The sequence below is a fragment of the Heptranchias perlo genome, chromosome 23, assembly GCF_035084215.1.
Source record: "Heptranchias perlo isolate sHepPer1 chromosome 23, sHepPer1.hap1, whole genome shotgun sequence".
Classification (NCBI taxonomy): Eukaryota; Metazoa; Chordata; class Chondrichthyes; order Hexanchiformes; family Hexanchidae; genus Heptranchias; species Heptranchias perlo.
Window position 1 is genome coordinate 24,638,320 of NC_090347.1, and position 23,762 is coordinate 24,662,081.

The 23,762-nt window shown below is 41.0% G+C and overlaps 1 protein-coding gene and 1 pseudogene across 1 annotated transcript; one reads left to right on the top strand and one right to left on the bottom strand.

Annotated features, from left to right (window-relative positions):
- Nucleotides 1-9,256: 9,256 nt before the first annotated feature.
- rasd4 (rasd family member 4) lies at nt 9,257-10,611 on the top strand. Its single transcript, XM_068004514.1, has one exon. It carries the CDS (start codon nt 9,424-9,426, stop codon nt 10,048-10,050), a length of 627 nt encoding a protein of 208 aa, XP_067860615.1. The 5' UTR covers nt 9,257-9,423; the 3' UTR covers nt 10,051-10,611.
- An 11,561-nt stretch (nt 10,612-22,172) lies between these two features.
- LOC137341454 (spermatogenesis-associated protein 24 pseudogene) lies at nt 22,173-23,246 on the bottom strand (annotated as a pseudogene).
- Between the last annotated feature and the right edge of the window lie 516 nt (nt 23,247-23,762).

The following is a 23,762-nucleotide window of genomic DNA, read 5'->3' on the forward strand; positions in this document are numbered from 1 at the left end:
CACCTCCTGTGCCACGGCCTGCCAATGCCTACGCAGCTGCAGTCTAGACGGTCTCCGGCCACCCTGCGGGTACAATGCTGCCCTCCTCCGCTCCACCCCTTCCACCAGAGCATCATCCGAGAATCTTGGTGCCCGCTCTCTTGCTGGTGCAGCTACTTGTGATGCCATTCTCCCTTCTCCTCCTTGGCTACGTATCTGCCATTAGAAATGTGCCTGCATCTTCAAGTAGTGCAGGCAGCTGATGACGTGCGCTGGCCACACCCGATTTTCAACTTCCTCATTCTCCGTTCAGCCTCTCAGCAGCGAGGGCTGCGCTTGCTGCACGGAGATTTCAGGGTAAGAAGCAGGCAGCACGAATTTCACATGCTGCCTGCGGAGGGTCCGTTCGGCGCGGGGTGGTAGCGCATCTACCATCGCTCAGAACGGACCCTTATCCAATTTTTCCCCCACTATCTGTACTAAAAATAATGCACTTACTTTGCAATACTTTTCATGATAATCTTAATGGCTCAGAATTTTCTGTAACGGGGCATCTTGTGGCGTGCCCCATTTGTTAGATTCTTTTCCTCACCCTTCAACTCGAAAGATTTTTGAGCTGCAAATTGCTGGAAGTGTGAGCTGGCAACGGCGGGATGGGACATCTGGGACCTTGGTGAACGATGGGACCAACAGTCTATCTCCTTAACCAAAGAGATTTAAGGATAGAGAAAGAAACAGAGGAACAATGGAGAAGAAATAGGGTGAATTAGAGTCGAATTCGAAATAGGAATAGAGGGAGAAAAAAAGAGTGGATTAAGAGAGAGAAAAAGTGACTAAGGAAAAGTCATTAAAAAAATTTGAAATACTACATTTTAAAAACCTCTTGGAACAATTTACTATCTGCAGGAATAAGATTCCACAGTTTCAACTGTTCCTTTCTTGGCCGGAAAGGCATTACAGGAACATAAATCTCGTCATTAAAAGGGTCCTTACATTGTTGAGTACCAACCGAAACCTTCTGCAGCGAGTTTAATTCGTCTTAACAGCACAAATGCAGCAATTTCTTGAAACTCATGGGGAGGTTGACAGCGAGTTCCCGATTCGCAACTCACGGGGTATCTTTCCTTCGGCACAAATCGATGGGTTATTTACACACTAATAATGGTGTGCGCATTTAACTCGTCATTATTTTCCCTGCAAACTCTGGGCCATAATGTTGCAGAGAAAAGAGATACAGTTTTTAAAAAAAAAAATCTATTATAGGTTTAACGCTCAAAAATATATTTGAAAAATACCGCAGACGTGAATGCAACAAATTTCTATGGCACGAGGATTATAAAGCAGAGTGAGATACTGAAGGCTGATGTAACCTAGGCAACCGATGACACACAGAAGAAAAAAACAATAAAAATTGTACCAGATTGCTGCCTGCACCAGGAACAATGCAGAAAATCCAGTCTGGGCCCCTTCTACAAAATGATTTTGTAAGGTATTTAATCAAAATATTGATGATCATTTCAAAATCAATTTGATCACATATTTAAATTATAATTTTAAAGATGGAGTTTCTTGGATAGAAAATAATTAATCATAGGCTCGACTCTCTGCTGCACATCTTATTGATGTCCCTTTGCATTGTAATAAAAGCAGTTGTACCTTTTTGTTATGCATTCAACTAAACCTTAATTGTCAACAGCATTTCATCACCATAGTAAAAAATAACTCTGTTCTAATTTTTAAAGAATGCAATAAGGGAATTGTCTTCAAATGGTTAATATTGTTTCTTTTGCAATTCTCAAATTGCAAATGTATCATTTATAATTATTAATACATACCAAGTTTTTAATTCCCCTGTAACATTGCAAACTAATTATACTGTCTTGTGAATGACATGGTTTATTAATCTGCAGAAATGGCATCACAATTGTCTCCAATCCATATATTTGTGCCCTTTTAATAATCATTAGCAGTGTTTTCATTTCATTCCATATTACATCATACAAAATTAGAAATTCTAGAGTGATGGTAAAATAGGATACATTAGTCCCGTTGTTTAGATGTCATTAGAATCACTCTTTAAATTTCAGTCTTGTTACACACTAATATCTAACCATAATTCCATATGTAGATGAAATAATGGCCCTTGTTTTCCTCTTTTGTACCTTGGAACAGTCAGTGTCTGGATACAAAGCAGAAGAAAATGGCTCAGAGATCCATTACGTTGCGTTGCCAAGCTCTGATGTGTTGGGATTTGTGGTGATTCCTCCAAAGGGAGAATGGAGTGCTTGCACCTGAAGCAAGCACAAGTGGGGCAAGCACATGCAAATGAGGTGGAAGTGGACTCGCAGCACCCTCTGCCTCATCTTCCTCTCTCTTTGATGGGCAGGCACCCATTTGGTAGAGTACAGGATGAAGTAGGCATTATGCCCTTCACCCAGTTATGTTCAGATCAAAGGATCTGAGAGGCAAGCAGCAAGGCCACAAAGGCTGAAAAAGGTAAAATGCTACCATTTTTGTAGGATCTGGAGGAAAATTCTTGGGGCTGGAAGCCTTCTGGCTGCTGTTCTGAAAGGCATCACATCTGGGAGGCATTATCCCTCTCAGGCCCATAGTAATTGTTGAATTTCCCCTCCCAATTCTAGGTGGAGGCCCTTGCCAGGGGGAGGTACATTGCAAGAGGCATGTCAGGACAATGCTAATGAGCTGAAACAAGAAGTACAGGCAGGTTCACGTCATGTTAGGAGGCTTTGGGTGCACTCGACCGCCTAGCATCTGGGCAGAAGGGGCAGGAACATTGGGGTCAACATTTTTGATTTCCAAACTGCAAGGATATTAATTTTTAAAATTCAAAAAGGCCTAAAATATTTGCTTTAGACACAGTGGTTTCCCTCCCTTGCATTTTTCACACCCAATATTAATTTCAAATTATTTAACAAAATATTATGTAATTTGACTCCCCCGTTTCCCTACATACCAACAGCCATTGTACTTCGAAATAATTCATTGTATAGGAAGTGGTTCAAGATGTTTCTTAGCGAGATGATTAAGGATTGTATAAATGCAAGTCTTTCTTATCTTAAATTTAGCACAGTTGATGTACATTTCCATTGTATCTTTCTGACTTTTGTAGTTATAAGCTGAAATTATTAGAATGCGGATGAAAAGAATTCAACTTTCCTGTTCGAGCCAATGGCAGTCCGATTATTGCACCATTTGATAAGATGTGGCTATAGTGATTTTACTTAAGGCATTATTTTAGCTGCCTTCTTGTTTGAAACTAAAGTCCCTATTTTAACCCAGGCAAACAGGATCGAGACACGCGATATTTCCTCATGCGTTGTCAGTGCGAGGCACAGAGGAATTTTAATTCCAGGGCCTCCCAAGACCTACTTAAATTGGGAATGCACCTCTTAAAGCGAGGTTGCCTTCCCTGATGCCAGATTTTCTGCAACAACGTGGAGACAATTCTGTGGGTTTTCTGATGCCCCCCTGGAGGTCTTGGTGGAGGAGATCAGGGCAAGGAGGGAGGCACTGTTTCCCAGCACCTGCAGGTGCATCCCCAGGGCAACTATCCAGCAGGTCTGTACAGAGGTGGCTAAGAGGGTCAGTGCCAGCAGCATCACTGGGTTCAGTGTAGGATGAGGTTCATTAACCTCAAAAGCAGCAAGGGTGAGTACAGCTCCTCATCTCTCTCAACAAATATAAAGAAAAGCAAAGATGAAAATGAATGAGTTGAGTGCTTTTTAGCTCAACGTAGATCTGTGTCATGAATGAATTGTGCTTAAGTAGTGAGTAATAAAGAACTCATATACTGATCAATCTGTTTCTGGCGACCTGTACAAATTTTCACTGATGAAAGGAAGGGAAGCTTCTCTTCCACCAGTATTTGAACTTCCCACACAGAGTGGCTCATTATTGTGGCTTTTGAACTAAACAGCTTGATCACTGCACACAATAGATTGGCGAGAGAGAGCTGCAGCCTGACCATTTGCTTATTTATGCTACTTTTCCTTTAATTTACTCTCCTTTTCTTCCTGTCCTTCCCATAAGGTTAGTTTGGCTACATGGGTGCTGACAGTCTCTGATACCCTGGCCAAGTGGCTACACTTCACATGTGAGCAAAGACCATGAGTTTCAGAGGGTATAATTAAGCTGCGGGGAAGGGCGTCGCAAATGAGCACAGTGCTGTCCTTACCCAACGATGACATCCATGTACTTTTCACTGGGGCTCACTAGATAGTGACCAGCAGCTGATTTCTCTTCCCCCACCCACCACCCCTCGCTAGCCAAGTCCTGCTGAGGCTAATTGTAGTGTCCAAACCACCAGTAAAGCTAAGATCAGCTAAATCATCACAGACCTGAACTGAACTTGACACTGCCTTTGTCTGTGGAAAAACATGTCAGAGATAGTGTAGTTGTCACTATGCATTAGGTGGAGCACATTATTTTCACAGAATAAACTATTTAGCTGAATCAAACATTGCACTTGTTGAAGAAATGAAGGCAGCATGTAAAAAATACAAATGTGGTATAAGCAGGATGGTGATAAAATAATAAGTCTCTCTTCCTCAACTAACTACACTAAAGATTCAGAGGTTCGAGTCTAACAAAGGGCTACAATCATTTTTTAAAAAATTCATCCTGCTACACGTGGTTTCAAAGATATTGCTGACCTGCACAATTTTTGTAGAATTTTATTCTGGTCAGTGCTAAATATTGTCATGCAAATATATGCCAAGGCACCATTAAGCATTTTAGTTGAACAAAATTCTGTAATGAAAACATAGAAGTTTAGCAATACTGTTGAAACCACATTAACACAAGAAACAGAGTTTGAGTGTTGGACTAAAATATGTTGAAAATCAGGTCCCACTGTACAGTCATCTACTGTTTCGCTGCTTTTGCCAAAAGGGGAAGGGGCAAGTTCTAAAAATATCTCTAAAAATGGGAAAGAAAATGAGAAAATAAAACTAGGAAAGTTTGCAAATATCTTCAGTCATTATTTTGTGGTTGCTACACTCTTAAAAACAATGAGGAAAAAGTTTTTCCTCTTCAGCACCCCCTTTCAAACATATTGTGAAAAAGAAATTCTCAGACAGTTTACTCCTCACTGAATAGCACCTATCGGCCCTTGCAAGAAGACATCACATTGGGCTCCGTCAACTTGTCACGGTAAGTGCAAAAAAGGAAGTATGAACAAAAACTTGCAAGAGATATTAAAGCTAACGGTAAACCTTTTTATAAATATATTAAGAGAATCACAGAATCATAGAAACATACAGCACAGAAGGCGGCCATTCAGCCCATCGTGCCTGTGCCGGCTCTTTGAAAAAGCTATCCAATTAAACCTCAATTTTTTTCTTTTCAAGTGTATATCCAATTCCCTTTTGAAAGTTATTATTGAATCTGCTTCCACCACCCTTTCAGGCAGTGCATTCCAGATTATAACAACTCGCTGTATATAAAAATTTCTCCTCATCTCCCCTCTGGTTCTTTTGCCAATTACTTTAAATCTGTGTCCTCTGGTTACTGAGCCCTCTGCCAGTGGAAACAGTTTCTCCTTATTTACTCCATCAAAACCCTTCATAATTTTGAACAGCTCTATTAAATCTCTCCATAACCTTCTCTGCTCTAAGGAGAACAACCCCAGCTTCTCTCGTCTCTCTAGAGAGTAATAAGGGCCCATTAAAGATTGATGCAGGTGATACTATAATGAATAATAAGGAAATAGCAGATTTGTTAAATGAATACTTTGTATCCATTTTCATATTGGAGGAAGAGCACAAAATACCAGCAGTATAAGGGAACCTAAAAATAAGTCAAGGGGAGAAACTTAGTGGATTTAATATAAGTTAAAAAACAGTAATGGAGAAAATAATGGGACTTAAGGTATACAAATCTCCATGACCTGATGGTTTCCACCCTAGGGCATTCAAAGAAACATGTGCAGAAATTGCAGATGCATTAGTCATAATTTTGCAAAGCTCTCTAGATTCTGAAATTATGCCTTTGGATTGAAAAGTTGCAAATGTCACTCCATTATTTAAGACTGGAGGGAGGGAGAAACCAGGAAACTACAGACCTGTCAGTTTAACACAATTGTAAGGAAGCTACTGGAATGTCAGGAACAGAGTGATTGAGCATTTGAACAAGTATGAGCTGAGTGTGTCAGCATGGATTGGTGAAGGATAGGCCATGTCTGACTAATCTAGTTGAATTTTTGAGGAGCTCACTAACAAGGTGGACAGTGGAGTGTCTATAGATGTTGTCTATATGGACTTCCAGAAGGTATTTGATAAGGTTTTACACTAGTGATTCTTAGCAAAAATGAGAGTGCATGGAATTGGAGATAACCTTGTGACATGGGTTGGTAATTGATTGGGAGGTAGGAGACAGAGAGTAGGGATAAAGGGAAAGTGCTCTGATTGATGGAATGTGACAAGTAGTGTTTCCAAGGGTTCTTTACTGGGGCCTCAGCTTTTCACCATATATATCAATGAGTTGGATGAATGAAGAACGAGTTGAATATCCAAGTTTGCAGATGACACTAAATTAGGAAGCACAGTAAGTTGTGTAGATAGGAGCAGGAAGTTACAAAGGGACACAGATTATGTGAGTGGGTAAAACTGTGGGAGATGGAGTTCAATGTGGGGAAGGATGAGGTAAACCACTTTGGATCCAAGAAAGACAAATTGGAATATTTTCTTAATGGCAAGAAACTGTGGAGCAGCAAAAGGGATTCGAGTGTCCAGGTTCACGAATCCCTAAAAGCTAGTGCACTGGTATAGAAAGTAATCAAAAAGGCTGTTATCTCAAAGGGGTTGGAATACAAAGGGAAGGAAGTTATGCTTCAGTTGTAGAGCTTTGGTCAGACCCCAACTCGAGTATTGTGCTCAGTTTTGGGCACCACACCTCAGGCAGGATAGGGGGTACAACACAGATTCACCAGAATGATACCAAGGCTTAAAGGGTTAAAATATGAGAAGTTGTATAAACTTGGGTTATATTCCCTTGAGTGTAGAAGGTTGAGGGGTGATCTAATTGAAGTGCTTAAAATGATAAAAGGATTCGATAGAGTAGATACAGAGAAGTTATTTCCTCTGGTGAGTGAATCCAGAACAATGGGGCATTATCTTAAATTAGAGCTAGGCCATTCAGAAGTGAAATCAGGAAGCACTTTTTCCACACAGGGTAGTGGAAATGTGGAATTCTCTCCCCAAAAGGCTGTGGATGCTGGGCCAATTGAAATTTTCAAGACAGATTGACAGATTTTTATTAGACAAGTGTATTAAGGGATATAGATCAAAGGCAGGTAAATGGAATTGAGGTGCCGATCAGCCACGATCTAATTGAATGGTGGAACAGGCTCGAGACACTGAATGGCCTACTCCTTTTCCTATGTAAACTCAGACTTTTCAATTAGAAAGATCGTGACTGAATGCCAAAGTGTATCATCAGCGTTGGATCATGAGAAGTAAGTCTAGCTGAGTAGCAAATCTCAAGGTACACTTCAATTTATTCAATAATTTATATAACCATAAATGTATCATTAGATAGTGCACCTAATAATTTACCAGTTGCAGATTATATGCTTGAAATATTAAAGATTGTTGTTACACAACAGATAAATATCTGTAGAGTGTGACCCTCAGCAAAGTAGATACAAGTTATACTGACAGGGGCACCTCACTGCAGATTGCTCAAATGTTGGTGGCAGAGGAGCACTGTGCATACATATTTGAGTCATAGAGTCATAGAGTTATACAGCACGGATAGAGGCCCTTCGGCCCATCGTGTCCGCGCCGGCCATCAAGCCCAGTCTAATCTAATCCCATATTTGGATGCATGAAAAAAGGTCTGCCCCCTGGCTTGTAATTTTTCATGGTTGGAGAGCACAGGTTTGCTTTCTCCTAGTATTTAGTTGATTTATAAACTTATTTTTCAAGTTCCCAGGGAGATTCAATGGCACATTCAAACACTTTTCAAATGCATCTTTGCACCAAGCTGCGGTTATACCATACCCGGGATAAAGTCCGACCTCTAGTAGGTACACTCACACGTCCTGACTTCAGTGTACTTAGGAGTCAGAGTACCAACCTGGCTCCTGAATTATGCTCTCGCTTTTGTATCAATGCACACTCAAAACAGTTTCACATTGATATGAAAGTGGCAATATAACCATACTCAAGGTCCCCAATCATGAGTGGATCAAATTACACATTCCTTATTCTACACTGATTATGTTCTTGCACAATTTGATTAACAGAAGATGAAATCATTTACATTACAATTAAGGATTATTTATTACTAATATAGGTGACACTTTAAAGCTCTTAATTAAGTTACTCATCTCCCCTTATAAATGAAGGGTTGACAGTGTAAACTTGAATTATGAGGACATAAACTTGGCTTGTATTCACTTGAGTTTACAAGACTGAGAGGTGATCCAATCAAGGTGTTTAAAATGATAAAAGGATTTAATAGGGTAAACTATTTTCTCTGATTGGGGAATCCAGAACAAGGAGGCATAATCTTAAAGTTAGTGCAAGGCCATTCAGGAGTGAAATTAGGAAGCATTTCTTCACAAAGGGTAGTGGAAATCTGGAAAACTCACCCCAACAGGCTGTGAATGCTGGGTTAATTGAAGCTTGTAAGATTAGATGGATAGATTTTTACTAGGTAAGGGTATCAAGGGATATGGAGCAAATGCAGGTAAAAGAGGTTGAGATGCAGATCAGCCATGATCTAATTGAACGGTGGAACAGGCTGTAGGAGCTGAATGGCCTACTCCTGTTCCTTGGCGTAAGCAATGACGAAAAACGACGGTCGTTTGTCATCAAGACAAAACAGTACAACGATGTCACTGAATTAGGTTAAAATAGTACTTGAAACACACTCCAGAAGTAACAGCCAGGTTGAGGTGACACTGTTGAACTTCTTAAACTTCCCTTTCATGTTTTCTGAAACTGTCGCACTCCTCCACCTGCCACTGTCTTTTAACAAACTGTAAATTCTAAGTTGTGGTCTATGCGACAACATATTGCACACTTCATGGAGCACGTACCTAAATCAATGTTCACACACATTACAGCCAGTTCTATCACGGTGACTCGACCAGGGAACTCTGCTGCTGTGCAACTGGAGGCTATTTATTATGCTGCTAATTTGCCTGTGACAGTCTGATTGGAGCACGGCTGGCAATGGCCAGCGTCATCGTGGCAGGATGCTTAATAAAGGCGGAACGGGCAGACCGAGAGTCTGAGCTCGAACTTACCTTGTTATCCACACAGGTGCTGCTCCTTCTATTCAGACAGAGTGAAATACAGAAACCCTCTAAAACATTTCATCTCCATCAAAAGAAAAATTCTTAGCCATTCTACCAGAACACCAAGTTTGAATTAGTTGAAGAGTTTGCAAAAGTCCGAAGGAGAAATAGACGCAATTATGTCTCTCGTTGTGAAAGAAAGAAACCAGGTCCGTTTGGTGTTCCTTGGGGCAGCTGGAGTGGGCAAGACTTCGCTGATCCGGAGATTTTTACTCGACACCTTTGAATCGAAGTACAAGAGGACAGTGGATGAGCTTCACAGCAAAGAGTACGATGTGGGGGCAATGAAGATCAAAATCGAGATCATGGACACCAGCGGAAGCTACTCGTTCCCGGCCATGAGGAAGCTCTCCATCCAGAGCAGTGATGCTTTCGCCCTGGTCTACGCCATAGACAATGCCGAATCCTTCGAAGCTGTGAAAAGCCTGCGAGATGAGATCCTCGACATCAAGGAAGATAAATACAGCCCGATTGTTGTGATAGGCAACAAGACCGACAACGTAAGTGACAAACAAGTGTCGAGTGAAGATATCATGTCACTGGTGGAACTGGAGTGGAATCACCGTTATCTGGAATCCTCGGCCAAGGACAACGCCAATGTTGTGGCAGTTTTCCGAGAACTCCTGCAGCAGGCAAACTTACCGAGCCGTCTGAGTCCAGCTTTGAGGAGGAGACGAGAAACTTTCCCAACAGAGAACAATTCCCGACCTCCCATGAACAAAACCAACAGTTGCAGCATCTCCTAAACCTAAACTCCGGCTGAACAGGCTATGCCTTTCGATTGATCCGATCAAAAAGACTGTTAACTTTTTCACTGGTTTGTAAACCGGTCAGAACGGCCCTGCGTTTGAAAGAATCAGTCTCCAAAATGTGCAACCGAACTTATTACGGTGCTAAGAAAACCTGAACGAGAGCATTCGGAGCCCGTCTAAACCAATCTCTTTATTTCTGTTACTATTAATTGCGCTGAATTTTGATTTTAATGAAAATGCTGATGTTTATTCAGTAAGCGGAACAATTGATGTATGCATTAAGGTAAATCCCATAGCAAGTACATGTCAGTGTGTCAGCTGTATCTGCATTGATCTAACCACTAGGTGTTTGAGATATATAGTTTGTCCTTGATCTGCACTGACCGTGTACCCTGGAAGTTTTGTTTACAGAGTCCAAATCATCACCATTAAGTTTGCTAATGGAGGTTACATTCATTTGCACTTTCATGTTCTCTGATCTGGATGTTAGACTGTTACTCAGAATGCACATTCTTTTGTATTTATTTTATAAAAACTACAATAAATAAAGACTTTATCCCGAACAGTTTACTGTGTTTGGTTATGTAGTCCACTTGGAGTCGGCGTATTTGTCTTTTTTTCCCCATGGGTTCGACAGCTCACCTTTCCATCCTGTGACCACACACTTTACACCAAATATACCGTTCTTCAAATTCATTTTCTGTTCGTGTGACAACTGAAATTCTCTTATGAAAAACATCATCAATAAAACTCAAAAACAGGTCCAATGATCGAAGGGCAATTGGGAGGTAGCCGGAGATGTATGAAACATCCCATACAGTTAACAACCGAATATGTAGGATGCGGGAGACAACTAGAAAATTAATCCGAAACACGTAAAATGTTCCATCCTGAAAATGATGGCAGCCTTGGGATTTAAATCCTCTATGTAGTGTGAGAATAAAAAAACAGCACCGATTTTACCAGGAGTTTCTAAAAATAAGCCCCTTGTCTATAGTTTTAATAAATTATATAGATTAACATGAAATTGAACAAAACTCGCCAAACGAGATTGTACAGTTGAAGAGAGCGATCAGCGGCCAGCGGCGAATGTGTAAGGTTTTCACATTGAATTCGAGTTCAGATTATTATGGAGATGTATATTCTATAAAAGCAGATTAGTCTGTGACAGTTCGGGAGTTTAGACATTTAACTCGAAGTACATCGCCCTTTACTAATTACAGTTCCACCAGAATAACGCCAGAGAATGCACGTTAGTGTAACTGGACAAATAAAGTACTCTGTCCCGAGGCAGGAGTTGGCCGAAGTTAGAGGAGTTCCCATTCGCTCACCCAATAGCCAACCGGTCGGTTAAATCAGGTGTATGCATTGGGAACTTTGCATTCAGTAGTGGAATAGGGATTCCACCGTCGGTAAACGCTACAGTTGAGGGAAATGGTAAATGACAGAAGGTATTATTTCGCAGTACTCGGAGTATCAGTTGAAGTAACCGAGCCCCTGTTACCGCTGTTAAGAAAATTCAGACTTCAACATGAGTCGGACTTCTGGTCCAACTCATGTTGATGTGCGCACACATACATTGTACCATATTCAGGACTCTTTCACAACTTAAATCTGTTGCGAGAGGGGAAGATCTGTATAACATTTCTTTTCAATATTGAAAATGCACACTGTCTTCAGCCTTTTCGCTAGTTTATCCGAAAGTCACGGCGTGCCCTGTCCCTCTGACTCTGCTCATTTAATTTGTTAATAAGGTCATCTCTATACCACCTAGCGGAACGCCAATGATTTTTTTATATAATAAATTGCAAAATGTTTTCGCAGCGCCCCCTTTTGGCATTTTATTTTCTTTTTTTTTTCCAAACTCTTCCATACAAATAAATAAAGTATTTTATTAAGTTTTGAATTATTAATTAATTTAGGTCGATGAGCAGGCCGATTTAAGGGAGTAACACACGAACCACATGGCTGCACGTGACACTGCACAATTCTACAGCGTGAATCCGCATGTCAGATGAGTGACAACCCCGTCCAGTTACTCTGTGAAGCAAACAACACCGTATAATACTGCTGGCAACTAAGCATGCCTCCGTAATTTTCTAGAGGGCATTGATTTCCAGAAGCAAACTATAACCAGACCACCAAAAAGAGCAAATATTTCCCATAACCAGGTTTTAAAAGATTTAAATCTACAAAACAACCCAGACAGTAGTTGCTCACCTCGCCTTACCAGGATGACAGGAAGCCAACATAGAAACAAGACAATGGCAGGATGCATGCACCGACGAAGATTTTACCCCTGTACATGTTATCATGGTATCAGCCTGCACTACCACTCATATATATCTAATAGGCAACTTGAAGTGAAAACAATCAGACTTGAACACAATTCAGGTATAGGCGAATTAGCCAGAAATATCCACATTAATTTACTTTGGATTATGAATTTAAATTCTTAGCTGATCTCCATGACAGGTCGTGTTTGTCAAGGCTATTTTATAGTTAAACATTTTTTTTGTGAAAAACACGAGAGGGGGAAATCTCATAGGTGGGCGTAAAAGATCCCATAGCGCTAATCAAAGAACAGCAGGGAGTTCTCTATAACCAACATTGCTCCTTCAACCAACACCATCGAAAACAAAATAACTGGTTATTCATTCATTTGTTATTTGTGGGACCAGGCTACTGCATTTGTCCACATCGTTATACTTCAAAAGTAACCCATTTGTTGTAAAGCACTTGGGACTTCCTATTAAGATGCTGTATAAGTGTAAATTCTTTCTTTAGAAACACTGACTCTGCATTCTCTGGGAAACAGTGCAGAGACAGACTCAGAGAAAGCTCAGTTCTTCAAAGATCACTTCTGCATTGTTCACACCAAACCAAATCACAAGGAATTCATCAGCAGCTGGAAGTGGACCACACAACCTGAACTTATCCAACCTCTGGACATTGCGCTTGACAGCAATGGAAAAGATAATCCACCAAAGAGAATTATTGCTGCTGAACTTTGAACATGTGACAGAAAGCCCCAGGGGTGGATGACATCACGAGATGATGGGCAAGGCAGCTGAGGTCTTCAAGTTGTTAGCACTGAGCTGCTTCCAGAGATGCTGTAAATCAGCTGTGGTCACAAAAGTCCACAAACTCGGCAAAGACAGACCCCAGAAAATACTGGCTTATCAACCTGCTCAGCTGCGTAACAAAACTATTAGAGAGAGACATCACATACAAGATCAAGATCAACTTGAGGGAATGGACTTCTTCAACTCAAGCCAAGCAAGGTTCAGGAGAAAAAGAATCATTAATGACAACTTCCTATGACTGTCAGAGAACATTCTCCAAGCCTTTAACAAGAAAGATTCCACATTGGCAGAGTTCCCAGAAGTGGAAAAGACTTTTGACAAGGTTTGGCACAGTGGGCTATGATATGGCATCTCCCAGCTCAACATCCCAGTGAGTGTGTTCAATGTTACAAATTCCAGAATCTCTGATATTAAAAAGGATGTGAAAAGGGTAATAAATCCTGGTCCTTCCTTAACAAGGTCCCAATTATGAGCAAGATTTCTTTCTTTAGTGTTAAACTGTGGTCAGTCACAGAGCAACCTGTTCTGCAAACTAGAAAATGATGGTTCTTCAATGTAGACTGTTCCAAACAATGGGACCTGTTCAAAACTCTTTTTGAAGAGAATATCCCTCTGTTACATTTGGAAATACAACTTTTGTGTGCACCAATAGTTTAATGTTAATACTGACATTTGTCCTCAGGATGTGGGTGACGCTAGCAAGGTTACATGTATTGCCCATTTCTAGTTTCCCTGAAATGCTAATGGTGGGCCTTCTCCTTGAACTGCTGCCGTCCTTGTACTAATGGAAATTCCACAACGGTGGTGGGTAGGGAATTCCAGGAATTTTGTCCAGCGACAATGAAGGAATGGTGATACAACCAGGTCAGGATGGTATGGGACTTGGAGTGGTCATTGCTACTCTTGTGCTTACATCAAACAAAATGTATAATGCAAGTCAAGAAGTAATCGTCTACTAAAAATAAATAGTTTTTTGTAGTTATTTCTGTTTCATTTTTATCAAGTATGAACCAAGTTATCAACAAAGAAATTTTTGACAGCAATGAATAAAATGTCTAATCATAGTAAGAAAATTGCCTATTTGTATCAAAACATTAAATGTCATGAATGGTGGTGGACAATTAAACAACAAACGGGAGGATGAGGCTCCGTGAACATCCCCATCCTCGATGATGGCAGACTCCAGCACGTGAGTGCAAAAGACAAGACTGAAGCGACCATCTTCAGCCAGAAGTGCCGAGTAGATGATCCATCTCGGCCTCCTCCCGATATCCCCACCATCACAGAAGCCAGTCTTCAGCCAATTCGATTTACTCTACTTAATATCAAGAAACGGCTGAGTGCACTGGATACAACAAAGGTTATGGGCCCTGACAACATCCCGGTTGTAGTGCTGAAGACTTGTGCTCCAGAACTAGCCGTGCCTCTAGCCAAGCTGTTTCAGTACAGCTGCAACACTGGCATCTACCCGACAATGTGGAAAATTGTCCAGGTATGTTCTGTCCAAAAAAGCAGGACAAATCCAATCCAGCCAATTACCGCCCCATCAGTTGACTCTCAATCATCAGTAAAGTGATGGAAGGTGTCGTTCACAGTGCTATCAAGCGGCACTTACTCACCAATAACCTGCTCAACAATGTTCAGTTTGGGTTCCGCCAGGACCACTCGGCTCCAGACCTCATTACAGCCTTGGTCCAAAGAAGTGACAAAAGAGCTGACTTCCAGCGGTGAGGTGAGAGTGACTGCCCTTGACATCAAGGCAGCATTTGACCGAGTGTGGCACCAAGGAACCTTAGTAAAATTGAAGTCAATGGGAATCAGGGGGAAAACTCTCCAGTGGCTGGAGTCATACCCAGCACAAAGGAATATGGTAATGGTTGTTGGAGGCCAATCATCTCAACCCCAGGACATTACTGCAGGAGTTCCTCAGGGCAGTGTTCCAGGCCCAACCATCTTCAGCTGCTTCATCAATGACGTTCCCTCCATCATAAGGTCAGAAATGGGGATGGTCGCTGATGATTGCACAGTGTTCAGTTCCATTTGCAATCGCTCAGATAATGAAGCAGTCCGTGCCCGCAAGCAGCAAGACCTGGACAATATCCAGGCTTGGGCTGATAAGTGGCAAGTAACATTCACGCCAGACAAATGCCAAGCAATGACCGCCTCCAACAAGAGAGTCTAACCACCTCCCCTTGACATTCAACGGCATTACCATCGCCAAATCCCCCACCATCAACATCCTGGGGGTTACCATTGACCAGAAACTTAACTGGACCAGCCATATAAATTCTGTGGCTACAAGAGCAGTTCAGAGGCTGGGTATTCTGCGGCGAGTGACTCACCTCCTAACTCCCCAAAGCCTTTCCACCATCTACAAGGCACAAGTCAGGAGTGTGATGGAATACTCTCCACTTACCGAGATGAGTGCAGCTCCAACAACACTCAAGAAGCTCGACACCATCCAGGACAAAGCAGCTCGCTTGATTGGCACCCCATCCACCACCCTAAACATTCACTCCCTCCACCACTGGCGCACTGTGGCTGCAGTGTGTACCATTCACAGGATGCACTGCAGCAACTCGCCAAGGCTTCTTCAGTAGCACCTCCCAGACCCACGACCTCTACCACCTAGAAGGACAAGGGCAGCAGACACATGGGAACACCACCACCTGCACGTTCCCCTCCAAGTCACACACTATCCCGACTTGGAAATATATCGCCGTTCCTTCATCGTCGCTGGATCAAAATCCTGGAACTCCCTTCCTAACAGCACCGTGGGAGAACCTTCACCACACGGACTGTAGCGGTTCAAGAAGGCGGCTCACCACCACCTTCTCAAGGGCAATTAGGGATGGGCAATAAATGCTGGCCTTACCAGCGAGGCCCACATCTCATGAATGAATAAAAAAAGTACAGATTTTGGCCGAGGACCAAAGTAACTGCTGGTAAATAAGTACACTTACCAGGATTAAAAACAAAGATTAGCAATATAAGCATACAAAATGTGATCAGCTGAATTTGAAAATTACCGGTTAAATGTAAAATAAAGCTCCCTCTACACCGCCCAAACAATATGCTTTAACGCCAGACTGAGAAAACAACCTTGAATTATAACAGTCATTGCCTTTTATACATGTGGCTTTAGGAGCATCTTTATCAATCTTGTGCCATATTAGTCAGTTTTACATTGGGTTGCAAATGGCCAAATTCATTTTACTTAGGCACCTTAACAATCAGCAGAGGAAGAGAAGGTTTTTATCCCACCTGCGTAGACTCAATTCAGTCTCTACTGTGAGGTGATAGGCCAATGGTACAATTCTAAAGGGCGTGCAGGAACAGAGAGACCTGGGGGCATATGTGCACAAATCTTTGAAGGTGGCAGGACAGGTTAAGAAAGCGGTTAAAAAAGCATACGGGATCCTGGGCTTTATAAATAGAGGAATAGAATACAAAAGCAAGGAAGTTATGTTGAACCTTTATAAAACACTGGTTTGGCCACAACTGGAGTATTGTGTCCAATTCTGGGCACCACACTTTAGAAAGGATGTGAAGGCCTTAGAGAGGGTGCAGAAAAGATGTACTAGAACCGTTCCAGGAGGAGGGACTTCAGTTCCGTGGAAAGACTGGAGAAGCTGGGGTTATTCTCCTTAAAGCAGAGAAGGTTGAGAGGAAATTTGATAGAAGTGTTTAAAATTATGACTGGTATAGATAAAGTAAATAAAGAGAAACTGTTCCCATTGGCGGAATGGTCGAGAACCAGAGGACACAGATTTAAGGTGATTGGCAAAAGAACCAAAGGCGACATGAGGAAAAACTTTTTTACGCAGCGAGTAATGATGATCTGAAATGCGCTGCCTGATGGTGGTGGATGCAGATTCAATCGTGGCTTTCAAAAAGGAATTGGATAAATATTTGGAGGGCTACGGGGAAAGAGTGGGGGAATGGGACTAATTTACAAAGAGCCTCTTTACAAAGGGACTCTTACAAAGAGCCAGCACAGGCTCAATGGGCTGAATGGCCTTCTTCTGTGCTGTAATGATTCTATGTTCAACACCAATATATCACAAAAATAGGAAAGTTTGAAAAGATACCTTTAGGTATTCATACCCGTTGATGGACATGTAGACCTGAGGCAGATCATTTTCTGTGCCATGTGAACCGTGAAGATTTCTATTGCATTGGTCATGAACCTTGTTTTTCTACATCAAGCCATGAAAACGTAAGGAAATTGTAGGTGTTTTGTGTGTGGAGTGCTTTTGAACAACAAGTTTTGGTTTTCTTTGAATGATTAAAAAAGAGTTATGCAATTACTATAGGGGGAGACAACTGTCCACCGAGCTGGTGAACTACATTTGTGAGGGAGTGTTGCAGCCTGGCTGAGAGTTAACAAAATCCACAACATGCTTGACTAGTGGATTGAAATGTCAGCTTGAACTGTTTGCATTATTCAATCTCTCACTCATGGTTTATCTGGGAATCAAGAAGGGAATGAACAACCGAATTTTTAAAAAAATCTTTAAAGTGGTGGTGTTCTTTTAAACTACTACTATTCCCAGAAGGGGTACCAATTGCCAATTTTTTTTTGTGTGGTTGTTTATTTAAAAGGAGAGGGAAGGAGAAAGAATAGATGGCTGCAGGGTACGCTTAGTGTCACTCTTGAAGACAGTACCTTATTTATTGTGCATTGGGCAAATTGTTAATGATATGTTTTTTTAAATCAGGTCATCTTCTTTGAATTACTTCTTTTTAACCTGCCAGATATTTTTTTTAATGAATGTTTGCTGTATAGTAAGTGCTCAGTATTTAGGTGCTATCAGGTAGCTGATAACATGCTGCTGTTTCAGGTCTCATCCACTACCGAGTGCAGAAGTCAGTTAGCATGGGTCAGTATCGAGGTCGTTTATTGAAACCACAATCCATTTTCTACTGTCAAGAAGCCGTGAGCAGTAGCCATATTCATGAATGTAGAGATTTTATAAAACCAAAAAAAGTTAACCACATTCATCATAATTACACAAATTGGGGTTGTATTCTCTAGAGTTTCGAAGGTTAAGGGGTGATCTGATTGAAGTTTTTAAGATATTAAGGGGAACAGATAGGGTGGATAGAGAGAAACTATTTCCGCTGGTTGGGGATTTTAGGAGTAGGGGGCACAGTCTAAAAATTAGAGCCAGACCTTTCAGGAGCGAGATTAGAAAACATTTCTACACACAAAGGGTTGTAGAAGTTTCGAATTCTCTTCCGCAAACGGCAATTGATACGAGCTCAATTGCTAAATTTAAATGTGAGATAGATAGCTTTTTGGCAACCATAAGGTATTAAGGGATATGGGCCAAAGGCAGGTATATGGAGTTAGATCACAGATCAGCCATGATCTTATCAAATGGCGGAGCAGGCACGAGGAGCTGAATGGCCTACTCCTGTTCTATGTTCCTATGATGGGTTTGATCTAAGTTATTTTCATTATGTAACTAATTGTCAGTACTATTTAGGTCAGTTATTGTTCTGTGCAAGATGTTGTTGTGACTAAAGTCCTGCTGGGATCATTTCATTTTCAGTGTCCTGTTGGTGATTTGTTGCACATACTTCAGTTATTTCAGGTCAGTTTCCTTAATCCTAGAAGTGCTGGTGACCATAACTTTAAAGTGTAACATGTAATGTGAGGGGAAGGTAAATCCAATCCAAAAATCACAATGCTGGCCTAAAAATTGCCATACTAATGGTATCTGGCAGCTGCTTGTATATGCAGCTGAGAGAAACCACCTCTTTAGACGGTTTTCTATCTACTACATTTCCATTAAGTATTGCCACTGGAGTTAGGGGGTGCTTCCACTATAACATAAATGCAGAATAAATCTAAAATCCCACTTCCATGATGCCAACACTTTAAAGAATCTAGACTTTTTTATTTTACATTAGTTACTTTCCTGAAACCACAGAATGCCAATATTGGGCCAATTAATTTGTCCTTTTAGTTGAATCATGTGCATGGCACAAGAGTAGCATGGGTCATTTGGCAAAGCCAGCTCTTTTCACTAATTTGCATACACTCACTGCACAGATTGGAGGCCTGATAAGTGAACAATTCCTTGCATAATCTGATGCTGATGATCACAAACAAGCTGAATATCTTTTAGGATGAAGCTCTTTCCTATTCACATAGGTAGTGGCACTTTGCAAGAAACCATATAGAGCCATGAGTACAATCGGTAACCCCTTAGAGCTTTTAGAAGCCTGCCACCTTGTAAAATTGCAAAGCCTTCTTATGCTGCTAGTGGTTGTCCATGAGAAAGGAGATGAAATTGCCTTCTTGAACAACCAAGGCATTGGTCACTTGTTTTGCACGTCTATGGGCAGCTGATTGGTTCATGTTGCTGATTTTCCCAGCGAAAACCAGAAATGACCCTGAAAAATAAAAATTAAGGTCAGTTGTGATCTTGACAGCTACCAGTAGTGCCATGCATGTGCAGGATTTTGGCTGCGGGTCTGGTTGAAGCATATGGTAAAGTTTTGTCATGCTTTCTTTTGTAAACACTGTTTTTCCGACAAACAGATGTGTATGCACTCTACCTGTAGATTGTAGTGTGGGAGTACTGGCAGTTGGGTGGAGTGGACCTCTGGTGTAGCCTATGTCTGGTGCTGCTGACCTGCCTAGCACCCTCCTCTGGTGATTTTCTTCCTCCAAAAAGCATAGATAACGTGGGATTTTCACAGAGAAACCCATTATGAAACTACCACAGCCATTGGAAAAAAAGGCAACAATGCAATTGTTACAAAGGCTCCTGAAAGCCTAACTGACAACAGAAAAAAAACTCATGAAAAATGGTGCAGAAATAACCTGAAAATTGTCCTCTGAATCTAATTACTTAAATGAAATTATATATACAGTCCATAGCGGCCTTGGACACACATTATAATGGGTGGGTTGATCATTCAGTGTGATGCAGGTACTAATGTTGGGAAGTTGTGTGCATGTCAAAATGACAATCACAACTTCATTTAAGTATTATAATTCTATTGGGAACTTCCTGCCCTTTTAATTTAGCACCGAAAATATGCATGCTGTGCGAAATGGCAGGAGATCTAGCAGATCTCTACAAATTTTTGGATCAGTAATAAGAAAGAATGAACTTGCACTTTTTGCTTTTCACCACCTCAGGATGTTCCACAGCACTTCACATTCAATTAATTACTTTTGATGTGTGGTCACTATTGTAATGTGTGGATATGCAGCAGCCAATTTGTGTACAGCAAAGTCCCACAAACAGCAGTGAGGTAAATGACCAGATAAGCTGTTTCAGTGATGTTGGTTGATGTCCAAGTGTTGGCCAGGACACTGGAAGAAGTCCCCTGTTCTTCTTTGAATAGTGTCATGGGATCTTTTACATCCACCTAAGAGGGCAGAATGGCCTCAGTTTAACATCTCATCTGAAGGATGGAAAAACTTACCGTATCTTTCTGAGATCAGGACTGTAGCAACCACAGTAAATGCTCCAGTAAGCTTTTTGGTGCACCAAACTGCTTAAATCTACCATCAGTCTTTACATGTTTCAGTACTGAGTGTTCTTACTGATGCAAATGGCAGTCAGTAAACATGCTTCTAAACACTGAGCCCAAGACAGAGAATTGCTGAGGCTCTGTCAGTTCTGCTTGAACAGGACACAAATATGGTTAAATACAACTCACATGATAAGCTTTGACATAGGAATGGAACAGTTTTGATTTCCAATTTGTACAAACCTCATTTTCATTTATTTTCTTAAAAACTGTGCCTCAAGTCACCAGGACCATGAACGTGAAATCTAACACCAGAACAAGTTGTGCTATGGACAATCTAATACTCTGTTGGCTGCTGCATTACTATGCTGGACACTACTGTTGGAGGATGGATTTTATTTATGGTTAGCTGTTCTGTCTATTCCTCAAAATCAATAAGGTTCTTGAAATGTTGAGGTCAAGCATCATAGATTTATTAAGCATACAATACATGCAATAGTACTTAAACATACACTTAAAAGGTAGCACCTACAATCATACCTGATAGTTGGGGACTCAAACATATTTCAGTTCTAAGCTCAGCAAATAGGTTGATCAAACTTTTTCGAATCCTGATTACAAACTACCACTTTTTATATATATCTTTTTATATCTCACCTTGACAACATGACAATTCTTTTTACATTACAAGGTTACATCAAAAGGTGTTTTTGATTATGCATCATTCATTACTGATTTGATTGTGTTCTGTTCCGACAGCTACAGATCCATGCTATAATGATTGACATGGGTGAAAATAACTCGACCTTCAGAAACATTTGTTTCTAACTCCCTTAACTTGACTACAGAAAGCACACTCCCTAACTTTCCAGGCTATTGTCTTTCTTAGGCAGGTACTTATCTTAAGCAAGGCTTCAAGGCCTTCCTTCTAATGAATGCAATCTCCATCTCTCTTTCTTGGTACAAATGATGTGGAGATGCCGGTGATGGACTGGGGTTGACAATTGTAAACAATTTTACAACACCAAGTTATAGTCCAGCGATTTTATTTTAAATTCACAAGCTTTCGGAGATTTTCTCCTTCCTCAGGCAAATGTACAAAGGGAGCTTTTCTGCCTGTGTTGTATTTGTACTGCTGAAGTTAGTGACCCTTCCTTACCCACCTCTCCTATTAACTTTTCTCATTAAGCAGGTGGTTACTTCATGTCAGAATCTGCCAATGTTGCAAGGATCATTCTTAATTCTAAAAATCAGTTGCCACTACCTTGGAATTGCTCTATACTTGTAACTATTTTAAGATAGTAAGAATCATACGTCTTAACAAAGGCTAAAGGCTAACGTTACCATAATATAAAAAAAATCAATAGCAGCCTCACACTATCAGACCTCGTTAGTCCGATTAACCTTTTCCTTATACTGCTAGGGCAACTATATGCTGAGCTTGGCATCAGTTTCAAAACAATAACCTAAAATGTAGTCAGTTGCTAAATGCTAATCCAACATTTGATGAAATATTTAAGTTAATTTTCAAGTCTACTTAGAGGCATGGAGGGGTTTTAAAGATGTTCTCCTCAGTGTTTCTTCCAGTACTTGTGATATGTAAACAAAGCAGAAAGAAGCTTTGAAGGAACAGGTCACTGACTTTGAAATGTTTCTGTATTTCAAAGTCAGTGACCTGTTCCTTCAAAGCTTCTTTCTGCTTTGTAAGTAGATGATAAAATTCTTCAATCTGATCTTCTTTGGTATTCAAAATATCATCTTGTTTTTTTCAATCTGATTCTCAAGCTCATTGCATTGCTTATGAGCTTGTTACTTTTGGCTGACTCCTTCAATACCTTATTTTTAATGCTTTTCAATGCATTTTCAAAAGCTTTTTTCCCCCCTTTCCAGCTGTTTTATTGGAATCTCTGTTTCTCCAAATGCAAACTGCAACTTTTCAGTCTCCTTTGAAAGTAAAACTTTGGTTTTAGCAACTTTAAATTTTTCATTTTCCTACTCCATCACAACATCTTCAAATTCCTGTCTGCTGGCCGAGACCTCTTCCCTCTATCTGATCATTTAGCTGAATCTCTGATCATTCACTGCTGAGTCAGGACAATATCCTGTAGCGGTTCATGAACCACACACTGCGTCCTACCACCAGCTCCACCCACTATCTTCTAGCTCTACCCGCTCCCCTTCAAACCACTCTGCTCTGCCCATTTTATGCCCCAAAATCAGGCTCTACTGATTGGAAAATATACCCAACTTTCTCTGCTCATCCAATCCAGTACCACAGTACTAAGATCGTACCCCAATTTAGGTGTGTTCTAATTTCTAGGCTAATTATTCTCTCAAGTTTGCCTTTCTCGCTCATTGCAGCTATTTTCCACCTCTCCCTGCTGGACTCAGCCTCTTCCAACAATATTGTAGCCCCCTGATATCTGCCTCTTCTCACCTGCCGTTCATCTCTCTCAACTCGTTCTTGGCCTTCACTGGCCCGTTCTCCATTTCTCCTGGCCCCTCCTTGACCACTCCCAAACATATCTCTGCCTCCCCTGAACTGATCACCAGTATCCTCCTGCCACTGATGGTCATTGCTGCCTTGTCTTCATAATGATTCCTCATGTAGCACTTTTTGCTGACTCCTATTATCTTCCCTGCCCCTCCCCGTCCTGATGAGTAGAAGTTCAGGGCTACCAGTCGGAAAGCACAAAATCCTCTTCCCTAACGCTGAGCTGAAGTTTGTGCTGGCGATGTGGAATGACATTCACACTGAACTCTTAACAACTGCAATGTGATCACTACAAGTTTATTGAATGATAATTCATTGTACTTATTGGAAGTAACATAGCCAGTGTATTCCATCACACATTGACTAAACTCATGGTCATGAAGATAGAAGTAAACACGGACTATCAAATTATTATTTTTTAAAGTTCTCAATGCTGCCTGAATTTTGCATTTTTTCCCCAACAGTGAGGAAATACAGTTGCAGCCTTCAAACAATCAGCTCTGGGTGATCGCTCAATATCAATAAGTATTTTACAATTCAGTTAAAAATAACTTGAATACAACTACTGGGGAGATCCTTTTGACTTAAAACGAGGTTTAAAATGTTAATGTTAATGTAAAAATTAAGCC